General features: G+C 39.5%; 1 protein-coding gene across 2 annotated transcripts; it reads left to right on the top strand.

Moving 5' to 3' along the window:
• Window positions 1-4,321: 4,321 nt before the first annotated feature.
• Window positions 4,322-15,312, top strand: LOC136846014 (embryonic protein UVS.2-like). Of its 2 annotated transcripts, none has more exons than XM_067116630.1 (8): window positions 4,322-4,463; window positions 6,873-6,967; window positions 11,162-11,314; window positions 11,696-11,814; window positions 13,287-13,431; window positions 13,556-13,770; window positions 14,056-14,215; window positions 14,345-15,312. In XM_067116630.1, exons 2-8 carry the CDS (start codon window positions 6,874-6,876, stop codon window positions 14,443-14,445), a joined length of 987 nt encoding a protein of 328 aa, XP_066972731.1. In that variant the 5' UTR covers window positions 4,322-4,463; window position 6,873; the 3' UTR covers window positions 14,446-15,312. The 2 variants fall into 2 exon arrangements, with proteins under 2 accessions (XP_066972731.1, XP_066972732.1); XM_067116631.1 differs by lacking the exon at window positions 4,322-4,463 and adding an exon at window positions 4,508-4,526.
• Window positions 15,313-18,794: the final 3,482 nt, after the last annotated feature.

Genomic DNA, 18,794 nt, shown 5'->3' with positions numbered 1-18,794 from the left:
TGCGTTACATGAAAAACTAGCAATTTGGTCATCAACTTACGAATTCCCAGCTCCTCGAAGGAACATGAGTTTGTGATTACACACATGGTCCAGAGAAAAGGACATTTACAATGTCGGAAACTCCAGTAATTAACATCCCAGTGAGTTGTCAAAAAAGGAATTACCAGTAATGTAGGATGTGGTACGATTCATGCTCTTTCAATCGAACCATCTTAATAAGGCATCCAGTTGCTCCCGTTATCTGCTTAGGCCATTGTTAGATATGTATCTAAATCATAACAATGAACTTCTATTTCTTTGCGAGTATGTCTTGCTGGCACAATTGCTATTTCGTTCACGCTTCTTTTTTTATGTTAGTGCATGTTCAACGCACTTGGCATGAGTTCTTACAGATAAATTCTAGGCTGTACTTTGTACATGACGCTCCCGGCATTTTCATGGCTTCCCCGTTCTTGATATGTACAGAGAGAGAGAGAGAGAGAGAGAGAGAGAGAGAGAGAGAGAGAGAGAGAGAGAGAAGCAGAAGAAAACACCTCTGATGGTATTCTATCCAGGTTAAGGAAGTTTAGAACATTTTTTAGGAATTCTCTCCATGTCTCCTCAGGAATTAGCCCCGGGCGATGAGGGAAGTCGTTGATATGATCTCGCGTCTTTCCTTATTCTTTTCTTTCCTTGCAAGCGTGCAGAAAGCGTGAAATAATAATCGCAGCGCTGATTTCATCTAAGGGCCAGTTGTCACTCTCCGTTTCTGTTTGCGCTGATATCTGGACGGAATGCGTACACACATGTTATTTCTGTTTTATTTCTTTCATTTTGTCATTTTGTTTAAGGTTTTACCTATTTCTTTTAGCATAAATGAGAAACTGACAAAAAATCAGAAAAAAGTTGTGAGGTCTATGCTTACACTGCCTATATTTATAAACAAACAGTAAGCATCTAAGCCTTTTTATCAGTTTTCTATTTCAAATGTGTACCTTCTTACTTATTTTGATTTAACATGAGAGAGAGACCAACATCAAAATTAGGGGCTTCATTCAAGGATTAGGGCCATGCTTTCGGTTGGTTGGTCGGTTGGCTTAAATTTAGCCGGCATATGCTAATTCGGGCTCTTGAGTTGTGTGTACAAAGGTGTAAAAAGGATTAGGGGGCTTGGTGTGGACCACAATATTCTGACCTACTAAGAGACAGCTATGCCTCAAACTGCACAGTTAGTTGCTTGTTAGCTAATCTTTAAATTGTCTGTTTTACCATTCTTCAATATACGCTGTGTCTGATGAAACCCCCTCTCAGTTTAGCAATAAAAACAAGATTTTTTTTCTAAATAATTCACTAAAACAGTTTTTCAATTAAAAATTTCGAATCGCATTTTCAGTTTTTCCAAAGCCTGATTCTATCACTTAGACATAACGGCGGCAGAAGCATGGATATGCATTGGCAAGTACTGTCCATGAAATGTTAAGAAGTTTTATGGAAAACAGACATTTTTCAAAGGGCGTCCTTATAGTATCCACCAGGAGTTATAATTAACTGACAACACCGAACGAATAAATATGAAAGAGGAAACACCAAGAGTGGTAAGAAACAGGCACAACGTCCATAGATTTATGTCCCACTAGCCTAACCATCAAAGGGTCACTGACAAACACACACTTCAGTTGTGTGTTGAACCCATACACACACACACACACACACACACACACACACACACATACACACTATCTTCCATGCTCTCTCACCCTTCACAGATATCAAGGCACTTCTTTACCAGTACCACTTCCACTTCATCTATATATAGAAGCCTTCGTATGTCTTCCTCTCCTTCCCCCTAGCACTTCAGAATTATACACTCTTCTCACTAACCTATAATTGTCTTTTCTATCCACATGATCTAACATCTCCAAATACTCCGATCCATCATGCTTCATTTGTGAATACTTCTTCAAATGTCGCCAATGTCAGGAAAAAAATATTCTTCAAAAATACGTTAAAAACCACATCAGACAAATCAAACACGTCATCCTAGTCAAAATAATCTTTCAGTCCTTTTCTTTACATTTAAATATAGATTTTCCCTTATCTACATAGGCTACACGAATAAGGGCAAAGCACATCACCCACATGAATCGATCTTAAAAAGGATCTACAACAACACTGATTGTCACACTGACATGAAAAAGGAGCCGCTTTATAAGGAATCCATCCGAAAAGGAACCAATAAAAAATAGTAACAAGTTCGACGGGCTTACCAAGGCAAGGTTATTGACCCCTGAGCACTAGCCTTGATAGCGATGGAGTCTCTTGTTTGTATAGTGTCATCGCCAAATGCTTTTCAGGCTGTTTTACAAGACAATTTTCTCTTTATTACTTATATTTGATTACACATGCCATGTTTGATTTGTTTATATCTTGATTTTACATTTCTGTCCGGCGTCACTGAAATCTACATCAATAGCGTCATCTCTTTTCAAAGCATACATGAGAAACTGAAGTCGCATTTAGTATGCCAAAAGCATATCCAGTATAATGTCACTTGCAACGCTACAGACGAGAACAGATGATCGTATTTAGATTTCAGAGTTACTTATAGTTTTGTTTCTGTTAATGTCATGTTTTTTTTTTTTTTTTTATCTGAATAAAGTTAAATTTTGTAATTGTTGAAGTCTAGGAGGTTTCATCTGGTTTCACCCTTCGCCCTCCAAAATACTTTTGAGCGGCGCAGATGATAATTATTGTACGGCTCGTGGAGAAATGTAGGTGAGCAGGTAAAGAAGGGATAAATGACCGAATTTTTCCTCACGGCCAAAAATGAAGTCTACACCTGAAGATGTAGGATATGAACATGGGGCCCTGCTTAGAGGTTTTTTTCTCTCTCTTTAAAACTACTTAAATTCCCCAGCAACGAAAACTTCTCTATTGCATACTGCGCTCCACAAACGCTCGATTTGCATCTTAATTTATTTGTTCTCCAAGTTTGTCGTTTTGTGTGTTCCTTTGTCATCTTAGTGTGTGTGTGTGTGTGTGTGTTTGCTTTCTGCGACAGACGTAACGTAACCGACTTCACAAAAATATTTTCCGGAGATCTCAATGAATTCTTCAGGTAAAAAAAATAACATAAACGGCTAAGTTAAAGTTTACGAACTTATGATAGAACAAACTGGTTACAAATTAAGCGAAAATAAAAAAAAATGGTCACGACTACGATCAGCGTTAATACACAGGTATTCGGTTATTAATAACTGATATTAGTTCATAAAAAAATTTATTTTCCGATAAATGTAGCGAATAACTTAGACTTCCTTACAACATTTCTTTTTTACAAGATGCAGTAAGAAAAACGTACAAAAAAAAAAAAAAAATGCCTTCCGCTCCCCACTTCAGCAACAGCAACCTCAAGCTGCCCCTCTTTTTAAACAGTGCCACTTTCTCCAAACAAGTTCGAAGAGAAGGAAACATTCAGATTTTTTCAACTGGGTCTATCAGATCAAATTTCATTGGCAGTCCTGTTGGGAAGAGCCACGACATTACAAAGCTCAGAGAGATTCCATTCTCCACTCATTTTGACAACCGTCTTAATGAAAAGAATTAAAACTAAACTTTAGTGAAAAAAAGAAGAAGAAGAAGAAGAAGAAGAAGAAGAAGAAGAAGAAGAAGAAGAAGAAGAAGAAGAAGAAGAAGAGCTTCAGGCCCGTCATCAGCAGCAGAAGCTGTTCTTTGACCTACATTTGAAGCGAGCCAAGGTTCGCCGACGTCCCGCGGAATATGATCATCATCATCATCGTCGTCGTCGACACGTTCCCGAAAACCCCGCCAAACACGAAAGGGACAATAAATAAACCTTTCTCCCAATAATGCCATGTCGTGTGAGGCGTAAGCTGTAATCATATATACATCTCAGTACACACCCAAACAATTACTTGAAGCTCTATTGTAAGTTTATTACAAAAGGATGACCATTAAGTTCTGGTTTGAAGTTCTTTCGTAAAACGGGAAGCTAACGGTGGAATTTATTGCATCGAGAGATTTGTGTGAGTTTTGTCTCAAGAACGAGAATAAGAATCTGCAAACAAACAAACAAGCAATGTCGAGAACCGAGACACCTAACTCGAGGTATTTGACCTAAATAAAAGAGAGCCTGGCTTCGTCTCTTCTCTTGAGCTCTAATTCAGAAAAGTCTATGGAAACTTACAGAACATGATTCATTTAAAGCATTACACAACACAAGAGTCAGTTTCTTTAAAGAGAAGATGACGCAGATCTATAGGAAGATGTGTAAAGAGAAGGTATGTGAATGACCTAGTTACGGAGGGAGGTTGTGGCGGCAGTCGGTGTAGGTGATGATGCGCACATGCGCGATAGGAACTTGTCTCTTTAGGTCACTTCCCGGTACTCGAGTATAAGAGGGCAGGTTTTCGACGAGCCTCTGCTAGTCGTTTTATAGCTGCTCTCCAAAAACCATCAGACGAGTACGTTGTTGTGTCTTCATCTGTTCAGCTTTTGGGAATCGAAGATATCCTAGAGTGTCTCAAGTGTGTTTGTGTGTGCATACCGTTTTGGACCAGTCTTTCGACAGTGGAAATCTAATGGCGATGTCATAGCAAGGAGATTATATGATACATCACGCATATTGTCACTGACTTCGAGAAGGCGGGCGCGTGTACATAGCAGTTCATTTATACAAACAAGCATTTATGATAGTGTGCGTATTGCGTATTAACCGTAACTCACGAACAGTGGATATGATCTTGCAATCGAAATGAAACTCCAATATTCTGAGGACTCACATCCGATTATTACTGTCAAAGCAAAAGATTTGCTCTTCAATGGATTATCTTAGAAAATCGCCGTTTCATCTTCCTTCTAAGTCATACACTACCTTTAACTGACGCTCATTAGTTCGGTTTATCCGTACAAACTAGCATGCACTTATAGATGCTATGGATGAATATACGTGCGTATGCATATATAAAAAATTCAGTTGATTTAACGTCACGCACATACCAATTCTTGAAAGTCTACGAAAGCGGAAAAAGATAAAACTTCGTTGCGCCGAAAGACATCTATCAGGCAGTAACATAACAGAAAGCCTTCATGTAGGATATGATCTTTAAGTTCCCCAGAATGACGCTCATTCATTCGGCGCGTCGAAAACCATCTGACCTTGGCCATGAATTCTATATATGACGTTATATTTCTTTTTTCGGCTTTACCGCATGAGCAAAATAGTTCATTTCTACGAATGATGATGAGAGATCTCAACGCTGCATAATGAACCGATCTGATTTGTTTCCACATCATATTTTGCTATTATTCCCACTTCATCTACCCTCTCGATCATTATCAGATGCGCTGATAACCGAAAAAGAGTAGTAACTGCCGATAAATGTCAGCGTTTACCTCCGCTCTACGTTCAAACTCTCAAAGCTTTCCTTTTCATGATGCCGGTTACACCTCACAGAAACTGCGACTTCGTTCAGTGCCATAATGACATAAATGTTTTAAAATCTAGAGTCACAGAATAGCATTAAAACAAAACCTACTATTCCGTACAGTAAATAACATTTTCTTTCATTTACAAAATAATAACCAATAATAATGATACCGTTAATTCTCAACCTCAGCGCAAACATTCTGATGATTCTAACTAACGCCCAACATTTCACTGAACGTTTAGGCCTCATTGCAACCCATAGCAACTCAAGCCAGTCTCATAACATCTACCGAAAATTCCCAAGCACAAATGCCCTTCTGCATGCTGAACTACATACTGCCTTATGCACCTGGTACTTAGTCAACTGTGGCGGATCATGCCTTTTCTTTTTACCTCTACAGAGAGTTCCAAAACATCTGATAGGGCAAAACGACTTGAAGAATTCGCAAATGCATTTCTGCAGATAATTTTGGTTCTGATAATCGAACTGATACGTGATAATCCATCACCAGTTAAAGTATGCAAAAGCAAGTGATGGCAACAAATTGGTACCAAAGCAATCGTTTTCTATCTCACTCTATTTTTCGATATGCTAGCAGCTGTATATATAAAAATTAATAAACAGATAACTATGGAAATGCAAGTGCATACAGACATATTCCCAATTACACATTTTCATATCGCAGTATCATATCTATACCATTTCAAACTTACCACCAGTCATTTGAAATGTTTCCCATATTTTGAAATGGAATCTACATAAATAAAAGAACCACGATATGCATCTCCCCAACCCCCTCCCCAACAAAAAAAAAAAAAAAAGTTTTTAATGTTCCCTTTTCTGCGTCCTTGACAACTCCTTTTCTGACCAAATGCATAATTAAAGAGACAAAAAAAGTGTCATCACATCATCTCTTTACTACTCCACAATTCTACCCTTAACGACGAAGCTCCATTAGCTTTCCGGAAAGTAACCGTGACTCTTGGATGATGATATATAAAATACCGTAAAATTAGTACCGAAACGCACTTCAAGATTCAGTTTTCCAAAAGTAATGAACGGTGGTAGTTTGTTATTATTGCATCTTAACATTTCCACTGCTATGATGTCGCGATTAGAGAAAGAGAGAGAGAGAGAGAGAGAGAGAGAGAGAGAGAGAGAGAGAGAGAGAGAGAGAGAGAATGAGTGGTGTTCTTTGCTGACACGTTTAGTTTTCATCAACATTATCATTATTCATACAACTGAGATTTTATTTACGATTTCTTTTGTACGTTCTTCTTTCCTGCATGTTATCATTTATCATGATTAAAACTCAAGGGCTCCACCCACGATTTTCTTCTGGTGTTTCTTCTTCTTTACACAACGTCCTCATTCCATTTCATTCATGTTATTACTGACGTGTTTAATTTGCAACTCCCTAAAACCATGTCTTCTTCTTTGCAGAATGATAACGAGGGCAGTTCTGGTAGTGGCGTTAGCGGCGACCGTCCACTGCGCGGCGGTTGCTGAGGAATCTTCTTCAACAAGAGATTCCAAATGTAAGTAACTGAGATAGAGAATCGAGTACGGAAGCAACGCTAAAAACATATCTGCTAACTTTGACAAACAGGGGAGGGAAGCAAAATTTAAAACCAACTTTTTTATTTTTCGTTCGCCGATTTGTTTCATCTAAGCGTTAAAATCTATACTTGGGTTTTTTCTTATTACTGATAACTAATTCACTGTATAATCTTAGGTTTTGACATCAATACTATCTATCCTGCCACTTTTTATTTTTATATTTCATACTGACTTTTATTATTCCTTTAATGGTCAATTGTCTGTCACCTTAATTGGGAATATCCTTCATATAAAAAAATGAGTGTATTGTATCACATAAGGGAACAAATTAGAGCAAATGTAAACCGGAGATACATGGTGATACCGTGTGCTCTTCCGTTATGGAAAATATTCGAAAAATAATAAAAAAAAAAAGTCCCTATCACTCGATATAAAAAAGTATCTAATACAAATACATGCTCAGTAACCTTCAGCGCCGTTTGTCAAAAGAACAAATAAAAAATGCGCCGAAGTTTTTTCGGCGCAATCGAGTTTTCTATATACAGCCGCTATAATCAAGGCCACCGAAAGCAGATCTATTTTTCGGTGGTCTCGGTATAATGCTGTATGAGCCGCGGCCCATGAAACTTTAACCACGGCCTGGTAGTGGCCTGTCCTATATCGTTGCCAGACGCACAATTATGGCTAAATTGAACCTTAAATAAAATAAAAACTGCTGAGGCTAGAGGGCTGCAATCTGGTATGTTTGATGATTGGAGGGTGGATGAGCAACATACCAATTTGCAGCCCTCTAGCCTCAGTAGTTTTTAAGATCTGAGGGCGGACAGGAAAAAGTGCGGACGGATAGACAAAGCCGGCACAATTGTTTTCTCTTACAGAAAACTAAAACCTGTTACAAGGTTCTACGAAGATTCCAGAGCAAACGGGTTACGTCGGAAAAACCAGGAGCCCGAAAGGAGAAAACGTTCTTCGCCCGAAAGTAGGTCTGGAGGTCGGTATGCCTTTGACCTACCTTCAGATTGTTCACCTCAGGACGACCAAGGCGGCTAGACCTTCCCAGCTCCCATACAGTCCCCACAACACCCACCCCCTAACTCTCTCTCCCTCTCTATAACTCTCCATAACGCCAGAGCAAATTCAAGCTGCGAATATTTGATGCATCATAATCCCTTGTGCGAAATGTACTGTTGTATTTCATGGCCTTTTTTTTGGCGATTAACAATGTATCCTGAAATTCATTCCTTTATTCTCTTACTGTCATTCAGACTAAAGTGCCTCGGATAGCGTTACAGTAAATCCACTGGGAAGACAAAGTTTAGCCTTTGAATAAAAAAACGTTAACGGTATCTATCTATCTATCTATCTATATATATATATATATATATATATATATATATATATATATATATATATATATATATATATATATAACGTAAGTGGCTTTCTCTTATTCCTCGTGGCTGGGTGAAAGCGAAACAAACTGGTTAGCGGAGACCAAAGGCCGGAGCAGCATTTGAATGAAATTCTTGACCGTTAGAACCGTTAGGAGCAGTATTAGGGCAAAACTGGTCAGACAAGTCAGCAGCCGAGTAACAGACCACGAACGGCCACTTCCTTTCGGATGATAACATCTCGGTGTTTTAACTTTTTTTTTTTAAGTGGTATTATTATTGCCGGAAGGGCTACCTTTGAGGTCATTCTCCTGCTACAGAAGGCGCATCGGTTCCAGTAGCCTCTAGTGACGAGTCTCTTTAGCTAACTGAAACGGTACAATTTGGAAATTTCCGCTATTTACGGTTTGAAAATAGTAGCGCAATCTCTTTCTGCATGTATTATCAATAATAAAATTAATATCTTCTATGGATTACGGTTATTATTTGCACATATGGAAAATCCACATAGATAAAATAATGGTTATATATATGTATGTATATATATATATATATATATATATATATATATATATATATATATATATATATATATATATATATATATAAAATAATATATATATATATATATATATATATATATATAAAATAACGCATCTGAATTTTCTAAAGTTACGCGATTCTCCCGAGTCACAAAATGACGAAAAAGTGACGACTAACTTGAACATAGCCTATATGATCGCGAGCTCGTCATGATTGAGACAATATCCCCCTGGCTTTGCATCCTGAGCGTGCGACTTCCGCCTTCGCATTCCCACAAATTAGCCTGCATTCGTCTTGCGCAGTGGGCTTGCCCTAAATTGCGTTGTTTTTTCTCCTTCCTTCGGTTTGATTCGCGAATCACTTTCCAGTTCCAATACAGCTTCCCTATTCTCAAAAATTAATTTTATACCAAGCCTGAAATAGCCAATTAGAACGTCTATTGTATGTGGTTTTTGTTTCTTTCCCAGTTTTTTGCTTATCAACTTTCTTTTATTACGTAAAATACAGTATTGTTTCTTTCCCAGTCTTTTGCTTAACTTTCTTTTGTTAAGTAAAATACAGTATTGCTTCTTTTCCAGTCTTTTGCTTATCAACTTTCTGTTGTTACGTAAAATACAGTATTGTTTCTTTCCCAGTCTGTTGCTTAACTCTCTTTTGTCAAGTAAAATACAGTATTGCTTCTTTCCCAGTCTTTTGCTTAACTTTCTTTTGTTACGTAAAATACAGTATTGTTTCTTTCCCAGTCTTTTGCTTATCAACTTTCTGTTGTTACGTAAAATACAGTAATATTCATAGTAGTTTTAATGATCGCTTATTCCGTTGCCCCCCCCCCCTTTTTAAACAAATAACGTCTCCCATACGGCTAGCATATTGTGAACGTTCATTTCTAGGTCTCACAAAATTAGAACCTACGTACGTTTCAATGAAACGAGTGTTAATGTGCAAATAAATTCTAAAAATAGCTATCACGGTAATTTTGAATTGTCTTCATAAAAAAGAACGATTTTTGTACCTACTCAGTATTTAATGATTAGCGGACTCATAGATAAAGTGAATCCTTTCACAGTAAACAGTCGCAACATCTTTCAGACCGCTCTTGTGAGCTAAAAAACTGTGAAAGTCAGTCATTTTCTTTAAACAGCATCGATCAAGTATGTACAGGTGATACTGGGAGACGCTCGGGCCTTCTTCCTGTCCAAGAGAAACTCCTTCAGGAATGTAGGTCGCACCTGTGACCTACAGACCTACACAAACCAGTCTGTACTCTAACCTGCTGAGCAACCGCCAATCATGTCCTAAAGCGGCCGACCACCTGCGCTCCCTTTCAACTGTTGGATGCGAAACCTAGTTGAAACCTGGCTGAAAATGTCCAAAACTGTCGACGGGGAAAGAAGCGTTCTCTGTCGCACGAAAACTTTTTGGAATGTGAACATTAACTATCAAAACACTGGAAAACCTAAGACGTAACTAATGATATTGGGGCTAAGAATCGGAGACATGGGGTTAGGGACGGGCTGGGATGAGAATTAACCTTCAGGGGAATCTCGGCCTAGGAATGTGGGTCAACACCTAGCAGCCAAAGCAACAGAATTGACTCCGGTTGCGGTCATTCACCTCGAGAGGACCGGTTCCCATCGGCAACCACCTCTTTTTCCATACTACATGTTCTCTGAATAACGCTTTTTCAATTAGGCTGCCTTGGCACAAAAAAATATTTCATTTTCTAATTTCCACTTTTTATTCAAATGACCTAGAATGACAACGCTCATAAACCGCTTGCCTTCTATCCAATTTTTCTGGGATGTTTGATAATAGCTTACGATAAAATAATATAAACACTTATTTTGATTGACAATGCTATAATAAATGACATTATAACGCACTAAAAGGGTGTCAGCTTGACCTTACACTGATTCAAGGCACTTGCTAAAAACTCTAAAGGCTAAAAACCTTGGTCTCCAAAACCAGTAGATTCTCTTATAGACATTTACGAAACCAAATTGTATAGAACAATCAGTGCCGAGGACAGATATGTAAACATATTTTGCTCAAAACAGTTTGGTACTACACGCACTCATAACATTGCCTATATGACAATTAACTTCGGAGTTAACCATTTCAAATCTCTCTTCATTTTCGTTTAGGTACACAATTCTTACATTCATCTTCTTCCCTTACTTCTTTCAGCTATTACTACTTTAAACAATTGGTTGATTTTACTTTTTTTTTTTCCCGCAGTATTTCCTGTAGTACAAATCGTCACCTTTGAAAATGGCCCCTGCACGGCGGCCACGGGAGAAAGGGGGACTTGCTACAGCCAAAAGGAATGTGAATCCCTCGGCGGAGCGGCCTCCGGCACTTGTGCCAATGGCTTTGGAGTCTGCTGCGTCTGTAAGTAATACTTCTCTGCAACGTTCCTCCTGATGATAGACAATGCGATGCACTGTTTGTGTGTGCGTGTGAACGCGTGTGTTCGTTTCCAAAATCGAGACTGGTTGTAATTTCAACTTGGAATCAAAAACTTAGAGTATGAATGTTTTCATATGTAGAGTCAAGATTTTTCAGGTAACTTATTTTCCACTTGCATCTAGAAAAGTACCAGTTTCAGATATTCATGGATAAATGTGCAGTCTGCATAAGTTAATTATTATAAGTTAGGAACTCTGTACCGGACGATGTCATAGGTTCATCAGAACGAGAGGAGGGACACAAAAACACGCCCCCTTTCACGATGAAAGCATTGCAGTTGACCCTCCTACCCTAAAATTACAGTATATGCAACCTGCGATGGCACGATATCTGTGAATGGCACTTATTTCTCCAACCCGGGCTATCCAAGCTCCTACTCCAGTCCCGGCATGTGCTCGGTATTGATCAAGCCACCGGCCGGTGTAAGTATCCTGCCATCCATTGCAATGATGAGTCATTAACCTTTCCATTATCCTTGCGCCCTTGCCCCGTTTCTAACATACCTATGCCCCAGGAACCAAATGGGTATGGTAATCTCAAAATATCCAGACCTTCTTGGGATAACTAGATTCAATAATATTTCAATAAAATGGGATGCATTTCAGATTAATTTGTTCCATACCTATCCTTTTTCATAATTTCTGTCCCTTGCCTGTTCATTTCAAGCTCCAGTCTTCTTCTTCTTCTTTCTTCTTACTTTCTTGAGAGGGATTTTCAGATGCTAAGTTCGAAAAGAACATTATCAGCGATGCAGCCTTTCACATACTCTAAGAATCTTCTCAGTTCTATCGCTCTTGAGCTTATACGAAAAACTCTTTTAGAAATACCCTTCGTCTCTCTGCTCTTTGCTGCTCATTGCCAAGTCTTGCTAAATGTATGCAATACCAACCGTTTTCTCTTTATATTAAACAATCCTTCCCATCTTCGTTAGGTCAACTCTCGTTCTTTGGGTCCTCGTGCATGACTAATGCTATCAAATAATCATCAGGTTCCAACTTTCAGGGTACAATGTGGATGGAAAACGATTTTCGCAAGGATATAAATTGCATGAACTTCTCTTTCTTGCCTTTTACTCCTCACTGGAAGGTGAAGCATGAATGGAAGAGACAATGGTTTGGGAAGAAGGGAACAGAATGAGTAACCATCATTTCAACCTTCCCTTTCGTTTTTTACTTTTTAATTTGGTACTAGCTAAGGTAGCAAGCTTGATAGTTCTCAGAGATTACCTACGACTGTCTTGCAGTTCGCCTAACATGCGGGTCCGCCATAGACCAGAATAATTCCTACTTTGTTAACCCTGGATTTCCAAGCTACACAATGGTGCCTTCAACATGCATGGTGGCTATACACCTTCCGCCTCAGGTGAGTAGTTTCCCCAGATAGTACCCTCATTACTTGTGTTGTCACCATCGTCAGTCTATTGGCACCATTTCCGATCGCAAATTCATGCGAAGCACCACTTTACGAATCTTTTCTTACGAGCCCCTTTGACATACGTGGTTCTGAGGGAATCTGAGTAAAAATGAGACTGCACTGACAAAACTAATGCATACACCCTTCAAAACTCGGCTTGACTGATGCTTTAAGTCCTGATTGTCCTTGCTACCCTCTGCTTGCACTAACAAAACGCTCATTAGGGTTAGCGTTTATGAAGACATTTCCATTTGTTATATATCTTGTAAGTGATCTTTATGTGAATCTTTTGAAAAATGACATTGCTGTCTTGAGAGAGAAATATTCACCTTGCATACCTATTCCTACATGATTCTGACTTTGGTCACACTTCTCTATGATCTTTCCATTTATGCTCATGACATCTCATTAAGAGAAAATTCACTGACATATACAATTTTTTCCCTGCTTATCTTTGTTGCTGAATTTGAATTGCTGGCAGACATGTCAAATTCTGATCCACTTCGATGCCTTCAACCTCATGGGTCCCGTCGAAGGAGAATGTGGCAACGATACATTCGTAGTCTTGGGAGCAAATCCTGGAGACAACATTCCCGTCTTGTGTGGAGACAACAGCGGCCAACACAGTAAGTTACAGGCAGAGGAATTTCAGTTGACATATTTTGGAAAATAACTTAAAAACAGAGAAAAAAACCTTCGTTGCGGTTCCGAAAACAACATACTCACGGACCGAAAATTTCTCTCCTTCAGTGTACATTGACGTCGACCACACCAACGATCCCATCCAGCTTATCGTCACCAACTCCGCGAACAGTTATGGCCGCATGTGGAAAGCTGGGATAACGTTCATAGGGGAGAACGACCCTTGTAAGGCTCCGCCTCGATGCCTACAGTACTATAAGAACACTGCAGGTGCCATCATGTCCTTCAATTATGGCGCGAATCCTATGATGTTGACAAACCAGGTAGGATGCTCATTATGACTGAGCTTTCCTTAGTCTTCCCCTTCGTTCATGAATTTCGCACAAATCTGCCACGCAAAAATTCTGCTTTCACTTTCCTTTCTATGCTTTCAGATTTTTAAAAGGAAAACAGAATTTGTACAGATATTGAGTAGATTTAAATCATTCATCCTCAATCACTAGTTTTCCTAACTAGATCAAGGTCGTTACAACTCGTATTATTTTACATAACATAAATTTTGTTCAGGCGTTAGAATGTGAACGAAATGAACTTCTTTTTTTCAACAGCTATACAGTATTTGCTTTGGATACGTACCCGGCTACTGCGACATTGGTCTTAGCTTCGACAGGCTTGATTTAGGTAACATCAACCAAGCTTGCGAGAACGATTACTTGGCTATCAGCGGACAGCAGCACTGTGGAGACTTCAACACCTACACAACACAAGGTAGGCTACTCATAATGAGGAGGCATTCCTGGTCATGATTTGGAGATAACTTAAAGATGCAATTTCAAATAGTGTTTTAGTCGATGTCTGTAGTAATGCCCTTCTCTCGTCTTCTTCCTCCTTCAACAGCCAATGCCACAGGACCCATTGCCATCCTGGTTGCATCTGACAGTGACAACAGTCGAGAAGAGGAAGGCTTCAGCGCAACCTACATGATGATGCCCTGCTAGTGAAGCTCAACTAATTTTCATCCAATTATCCTCCCCTCTTCTCACGTAACCCTCCCCCACCCTCACTTACAAGAGTGTTTGTTCTCAGACCTGACCGTCGAACTATAAGAATGTTTCCTTTTAATAATAATTTCTAATATGTTTCAATATACAATTTTGCAACGTAGCGCATTATAACCGCTTGTTTTCTGTAAGACTCTCGATGTTCCATTTCTTTCGCATCGAATATGAAGATTTCTTATAGTTAGTGGCGGCACAGGATTACATTTAGCAAGTAACTGTGATTAGGTTATTTAACATCTAATGCAAATCTATTTGATATTGTTGCACGCCATGTGTTATTGAGCACTTCAGCTAAGTAGGGTCTGACAGGGTTAAAATGTTATCATCTTTCATACTATGACGTGCCTCTGTAATACAAAGGCTTCGTCACGCAACATAATTATGTAATATATTGTAACATATGTGGGCAGCAAGAGACATGTATATCACTGTACAGCGATCATCATCATCATTATTTTCTTTACCAAGTCAAGTGCGTGACTCAAGGTGCATGAGTGCGTGTGTGAATGTCTACGGATGAACGTGAAGGCTGTAAGAGAATGCCAATTCTTATTTATTACGTAAGTTATGTCTAATTTATTTAAGCTGTTATTTATACTGATTAGTCTGAGAGCGGCAAGATAAAAACACCAATCTTAATGAGCAAATCCTCAGGGCTATCAAGGTAAGAGACAAGAGAAACGCAGAAGTGAACGCAAAGGCAAGAGTCAGTATCTACTGAAAAGCAATACTGTATCATTAAGTGTTCACTGTATCATACTGTTTTAATTTTTACGAAAATAAATAATGTTAAAATAGAGACAAGTTTGCATTTCATTTGTCTTCCTACCCGCTTAAAACAAGCACAACGTCGACTAGTCTCATCAGTGACAGCCATGGGGGTTTTAATCTTTACTATTTTTTACTGCAACCTTACCCTATATATCCTATGTAAAGCATAAACTCATCTATTTTTTTCTTTCGGATAAAATTGTACTGCAACCTTACCCTATAAATCCTATGCAAAGCATAAACTTATCTAGTAAAAGTATGAAGTTTCAGAAACTCAGCAAGCAAACTGTATCAGCTGGGACCAAATGAAAAAGAATTAACACCATGGTAAATAGAAAAAAAAAAAATAATGATAACACATTTTGGCTATTGACTACTCACCCATGGCCAACCTTTATCTTTAAACTGGTTTCTCCCCCATACACAATGTCTAAGTTTATAAAGCCTATTGGTGAGTCTAAGTTCGCTGCCACGGGTAAAGAACACTGCGCTAGGCCCCAGTTCTGCAATTGGTATATTGATCAAGGAAAAAGTGGGTTTGGAGAATATTACAGGCGTGGATGAATGGAACACGTCCAAAGTATGCTACTGATGTAAAGAGCTTCTTAGTATTGTGGGATTTGTTAAACAACAAGAAACGGCAGATAACACAACCACCGGCATTGACATTGGGAAGAAAGAGGTGTACTTGCGCGGTTTATGTCTTGCAGCCCGTCGACTATCTTCGTTACTACTGCTTTTTGAAACTCTAGTACAAAATGATTCGATGAAACTCCAAAATATACCATTGGTCCCCCAAAACGAAGTCAAGATGCACTACGTGGACTTTGACACAGTCGGCATGAAAGGGTTGTGCTACGACATTGGAATCAAGTTGGTGGGTAAGAAAGATAATGAGGAGAAGATGGTGAGAGAAGGTTGGGATTTCATTTTCAACATCAAATGTTTGAAACGAATGGGAGGTAAAACCTCGACGTTCGATCGGTGTGTAGCCACACGTGGTGTGGTTTGCTAAGTTATGTAATTCCAAGAGGAATCAGTCAAACGTCCCAGCCAGGAGGCTACATTGGAGGGGGAGAATAAGAAGACTAAGAAGCTCCAGAGAAATGATGGAATAACTGGAATTTCAACGACCATCTGATCAGCAACATCGCCACCTCAAACTGAAGGAAAAAGGATTATCGGATTCGACCCTGGTAGGAAGAACATCGCATTCTGCATGGAGTTGGATGCTGATTCTCGCAAGATAGTCAAGAAGACTAAACTCATGTCTAAACAGTATATATTACTGCGACTTGAGATTTACTGAACAGAAGAATAGTTCAACAGTGGCTGCTAAAAGAACATTACAAGCGGGTCAATGAAGAACTATCTAAAATCGAGTCAGTCTCTTTCAAAGAATATCTCCGATTGTATACTGAAAACTACAAGATAATTTCGGAAAAGAAAACTGCTTAAAAGTGGAGGAACACCGTGATTCGAGTGTATTGCCTGAAAAACAGGATGTTGGCAAAGTTCATCAACGCAGTTGTGGGAGAAGGAACGAAACCTTTGCACCCCGCCTTTGGTCCGGCTAAGTTCGCCGCCACGGGTAAAGGAGAACACTACGTTAGCCCAGTTCTGTAATTGGTATATTAAGGAAAAAATGGGTTCCGAGAATTTTACAAGTGTGGATGAATGGGACACGTTCAACGTATGCCACAAGTGTAAATAGCCTCTTAGCATTGTGGGATTTGTTAAACAACAAGAAACGGCAGATAACACCACCACAGGCACCGGCACTGGGAAGAAAGTGTATTTGAGCAGTTGATGTCTTGCGTCCGTCAATTATCTTCGTTACTACTACTTTTTGAAATGCGAGTACACAGTTGATTCGACAAAACTCTGAAACATACCGTTGGTCCCCAAAATGATATCAAGATGTACTGCGTGGACTTTGACACGATCGGCATGAAAAGGTTGCTCCACAACATATGGATCAAGCTGGTGGTTAAGAAAGATCTTGAAGTGAAGATGGTGAGAGAAGGTTGGAATTTCATTTTCAACATCAAACGTTTGAAACGAATGGGAGGTAAAACCTGGACGTTCGATCTGTGCGTAGCCACAGGTGGTGTCGCTTGCTCAGTTAGGTAAGATGAATCGGTCAAACGTCCCAACCAAGAGGCTATATTGGAGGGGAAGAATAAGAGTAAGAAGCTCAAGAGAAATGATGGAATGACACGATTATCTAAGACCAGCAGATCAGCAACTTCGCCACTTCAAATTGAAGGCAAAAGGATTATTGGATTCGACCCTGGTAGGAAAAACATCGCATTCTGCATGGAGTTGGACGCTGATTCTCACAAGATCGTCAAGAAGACTAAACTCGTGTCCAAACAATATTACTGCAACTAGGGATCTACTCATCCAAACAGTATTACTGCAACTAGGGATTTACTGAACAGAAAATTAGTTCAAAATTGGTTGCTGCAAGAAAAGCACAAGCGCCTAAACGAAGAGCTATCTAAAACCAAGCCAGTCTCTTTCAAAAAATATCTCCGACTGTATACTGAAAACTACAGATAACTTGGGAAACGAAGACCGCTAAAAAGTGGAGGAGGAGCACGTTTCAAGTGTATTGGCTGAAAAACAGGACGCTGACAAAGTTCATCAACACAGTTGTGGGAGACGTAACGAAACCTTTGAATGTAGCCTTTGGGGCCGCTAAGTTTGCTGCCACGGGTAAAGGAGAACACTACGGTAGCCCCAGCACTGCAATTGGTATACTGACCACAGAAAAGTGGGTTCGGGGAATTTTACAAGTGTGGATGAATGGAACACTCCAAAGTATGCCACAGGTGTACAGAGCCTCTTAGTATTGTGGGATTTGTTAAACAAGAAACGGCAGATAACACCACAACCAGCATCGGCCTTGGGAAGAAAGTGGTGTACTGTACTTGCGCGGTTTACGTCTTGCAGCCCGTCGACTATCTTCGTTACTACTTTGTGAAAAGCGAGTACACAGCTGATTCGATGAAACTCCGAAATATACCGTTGGTCCACCAAAACCATATCAAGTTGTACTACGTGGACTTTGACACAGTCTGCTTAAAAGGGTTGTGCCGCGACATTTTGCGATCAAGTTGGTATATAAGAAAGATGATGAGGAGGAGAAGATGGTGAGAGAAGGTTGGGATTTCATTTTCAACATCAAACACTTGAAAAGAATGGGAGGTAAAACATTCCGACCCAAAAAACATTTTGTTGGGTATTTGGCCGTGGGTAATTCTATATACTGTATTAGCTCCGAGCCTGTTTTTACCTTTTCAACTGTTTTTTTTTCTACACTTTAGGGGTTCTGATACTGGCGGTGCATCTGTTTGTTGTCGGCTAAATGGAATGTCCCTTCGCCGTATTTAGTACTGGCCGGGGGGGGGGGGTTTACCCATACGTTAACAAATTATTGCACTTGCTGGACGGGATATAAACCATTCGAAACAGACGTACCCGTGCCCTGTCTTGTGAAGATCGCGTTT

This window comes from Macrobrachium rosenbergii, chromosome 14 (genome assembly GCF_040412425.1).
Source record: "Macrobrachium rosenbergii isolate ZJJX-2024 chromosome 14, ASM4041242v1, whole genome shotgun sequence".
Taxonomy (NCBI): domain Eukaryota; kingdom Metazoa; phylum Arthropoda; class Malacostraca; order Decapoda; family Palaemonidae; genus Macrobrachium; species Macrobrachium rosenbergii.
This window is presented reverse-complemented; position numbering and strand designations above follow the sequence as displayed.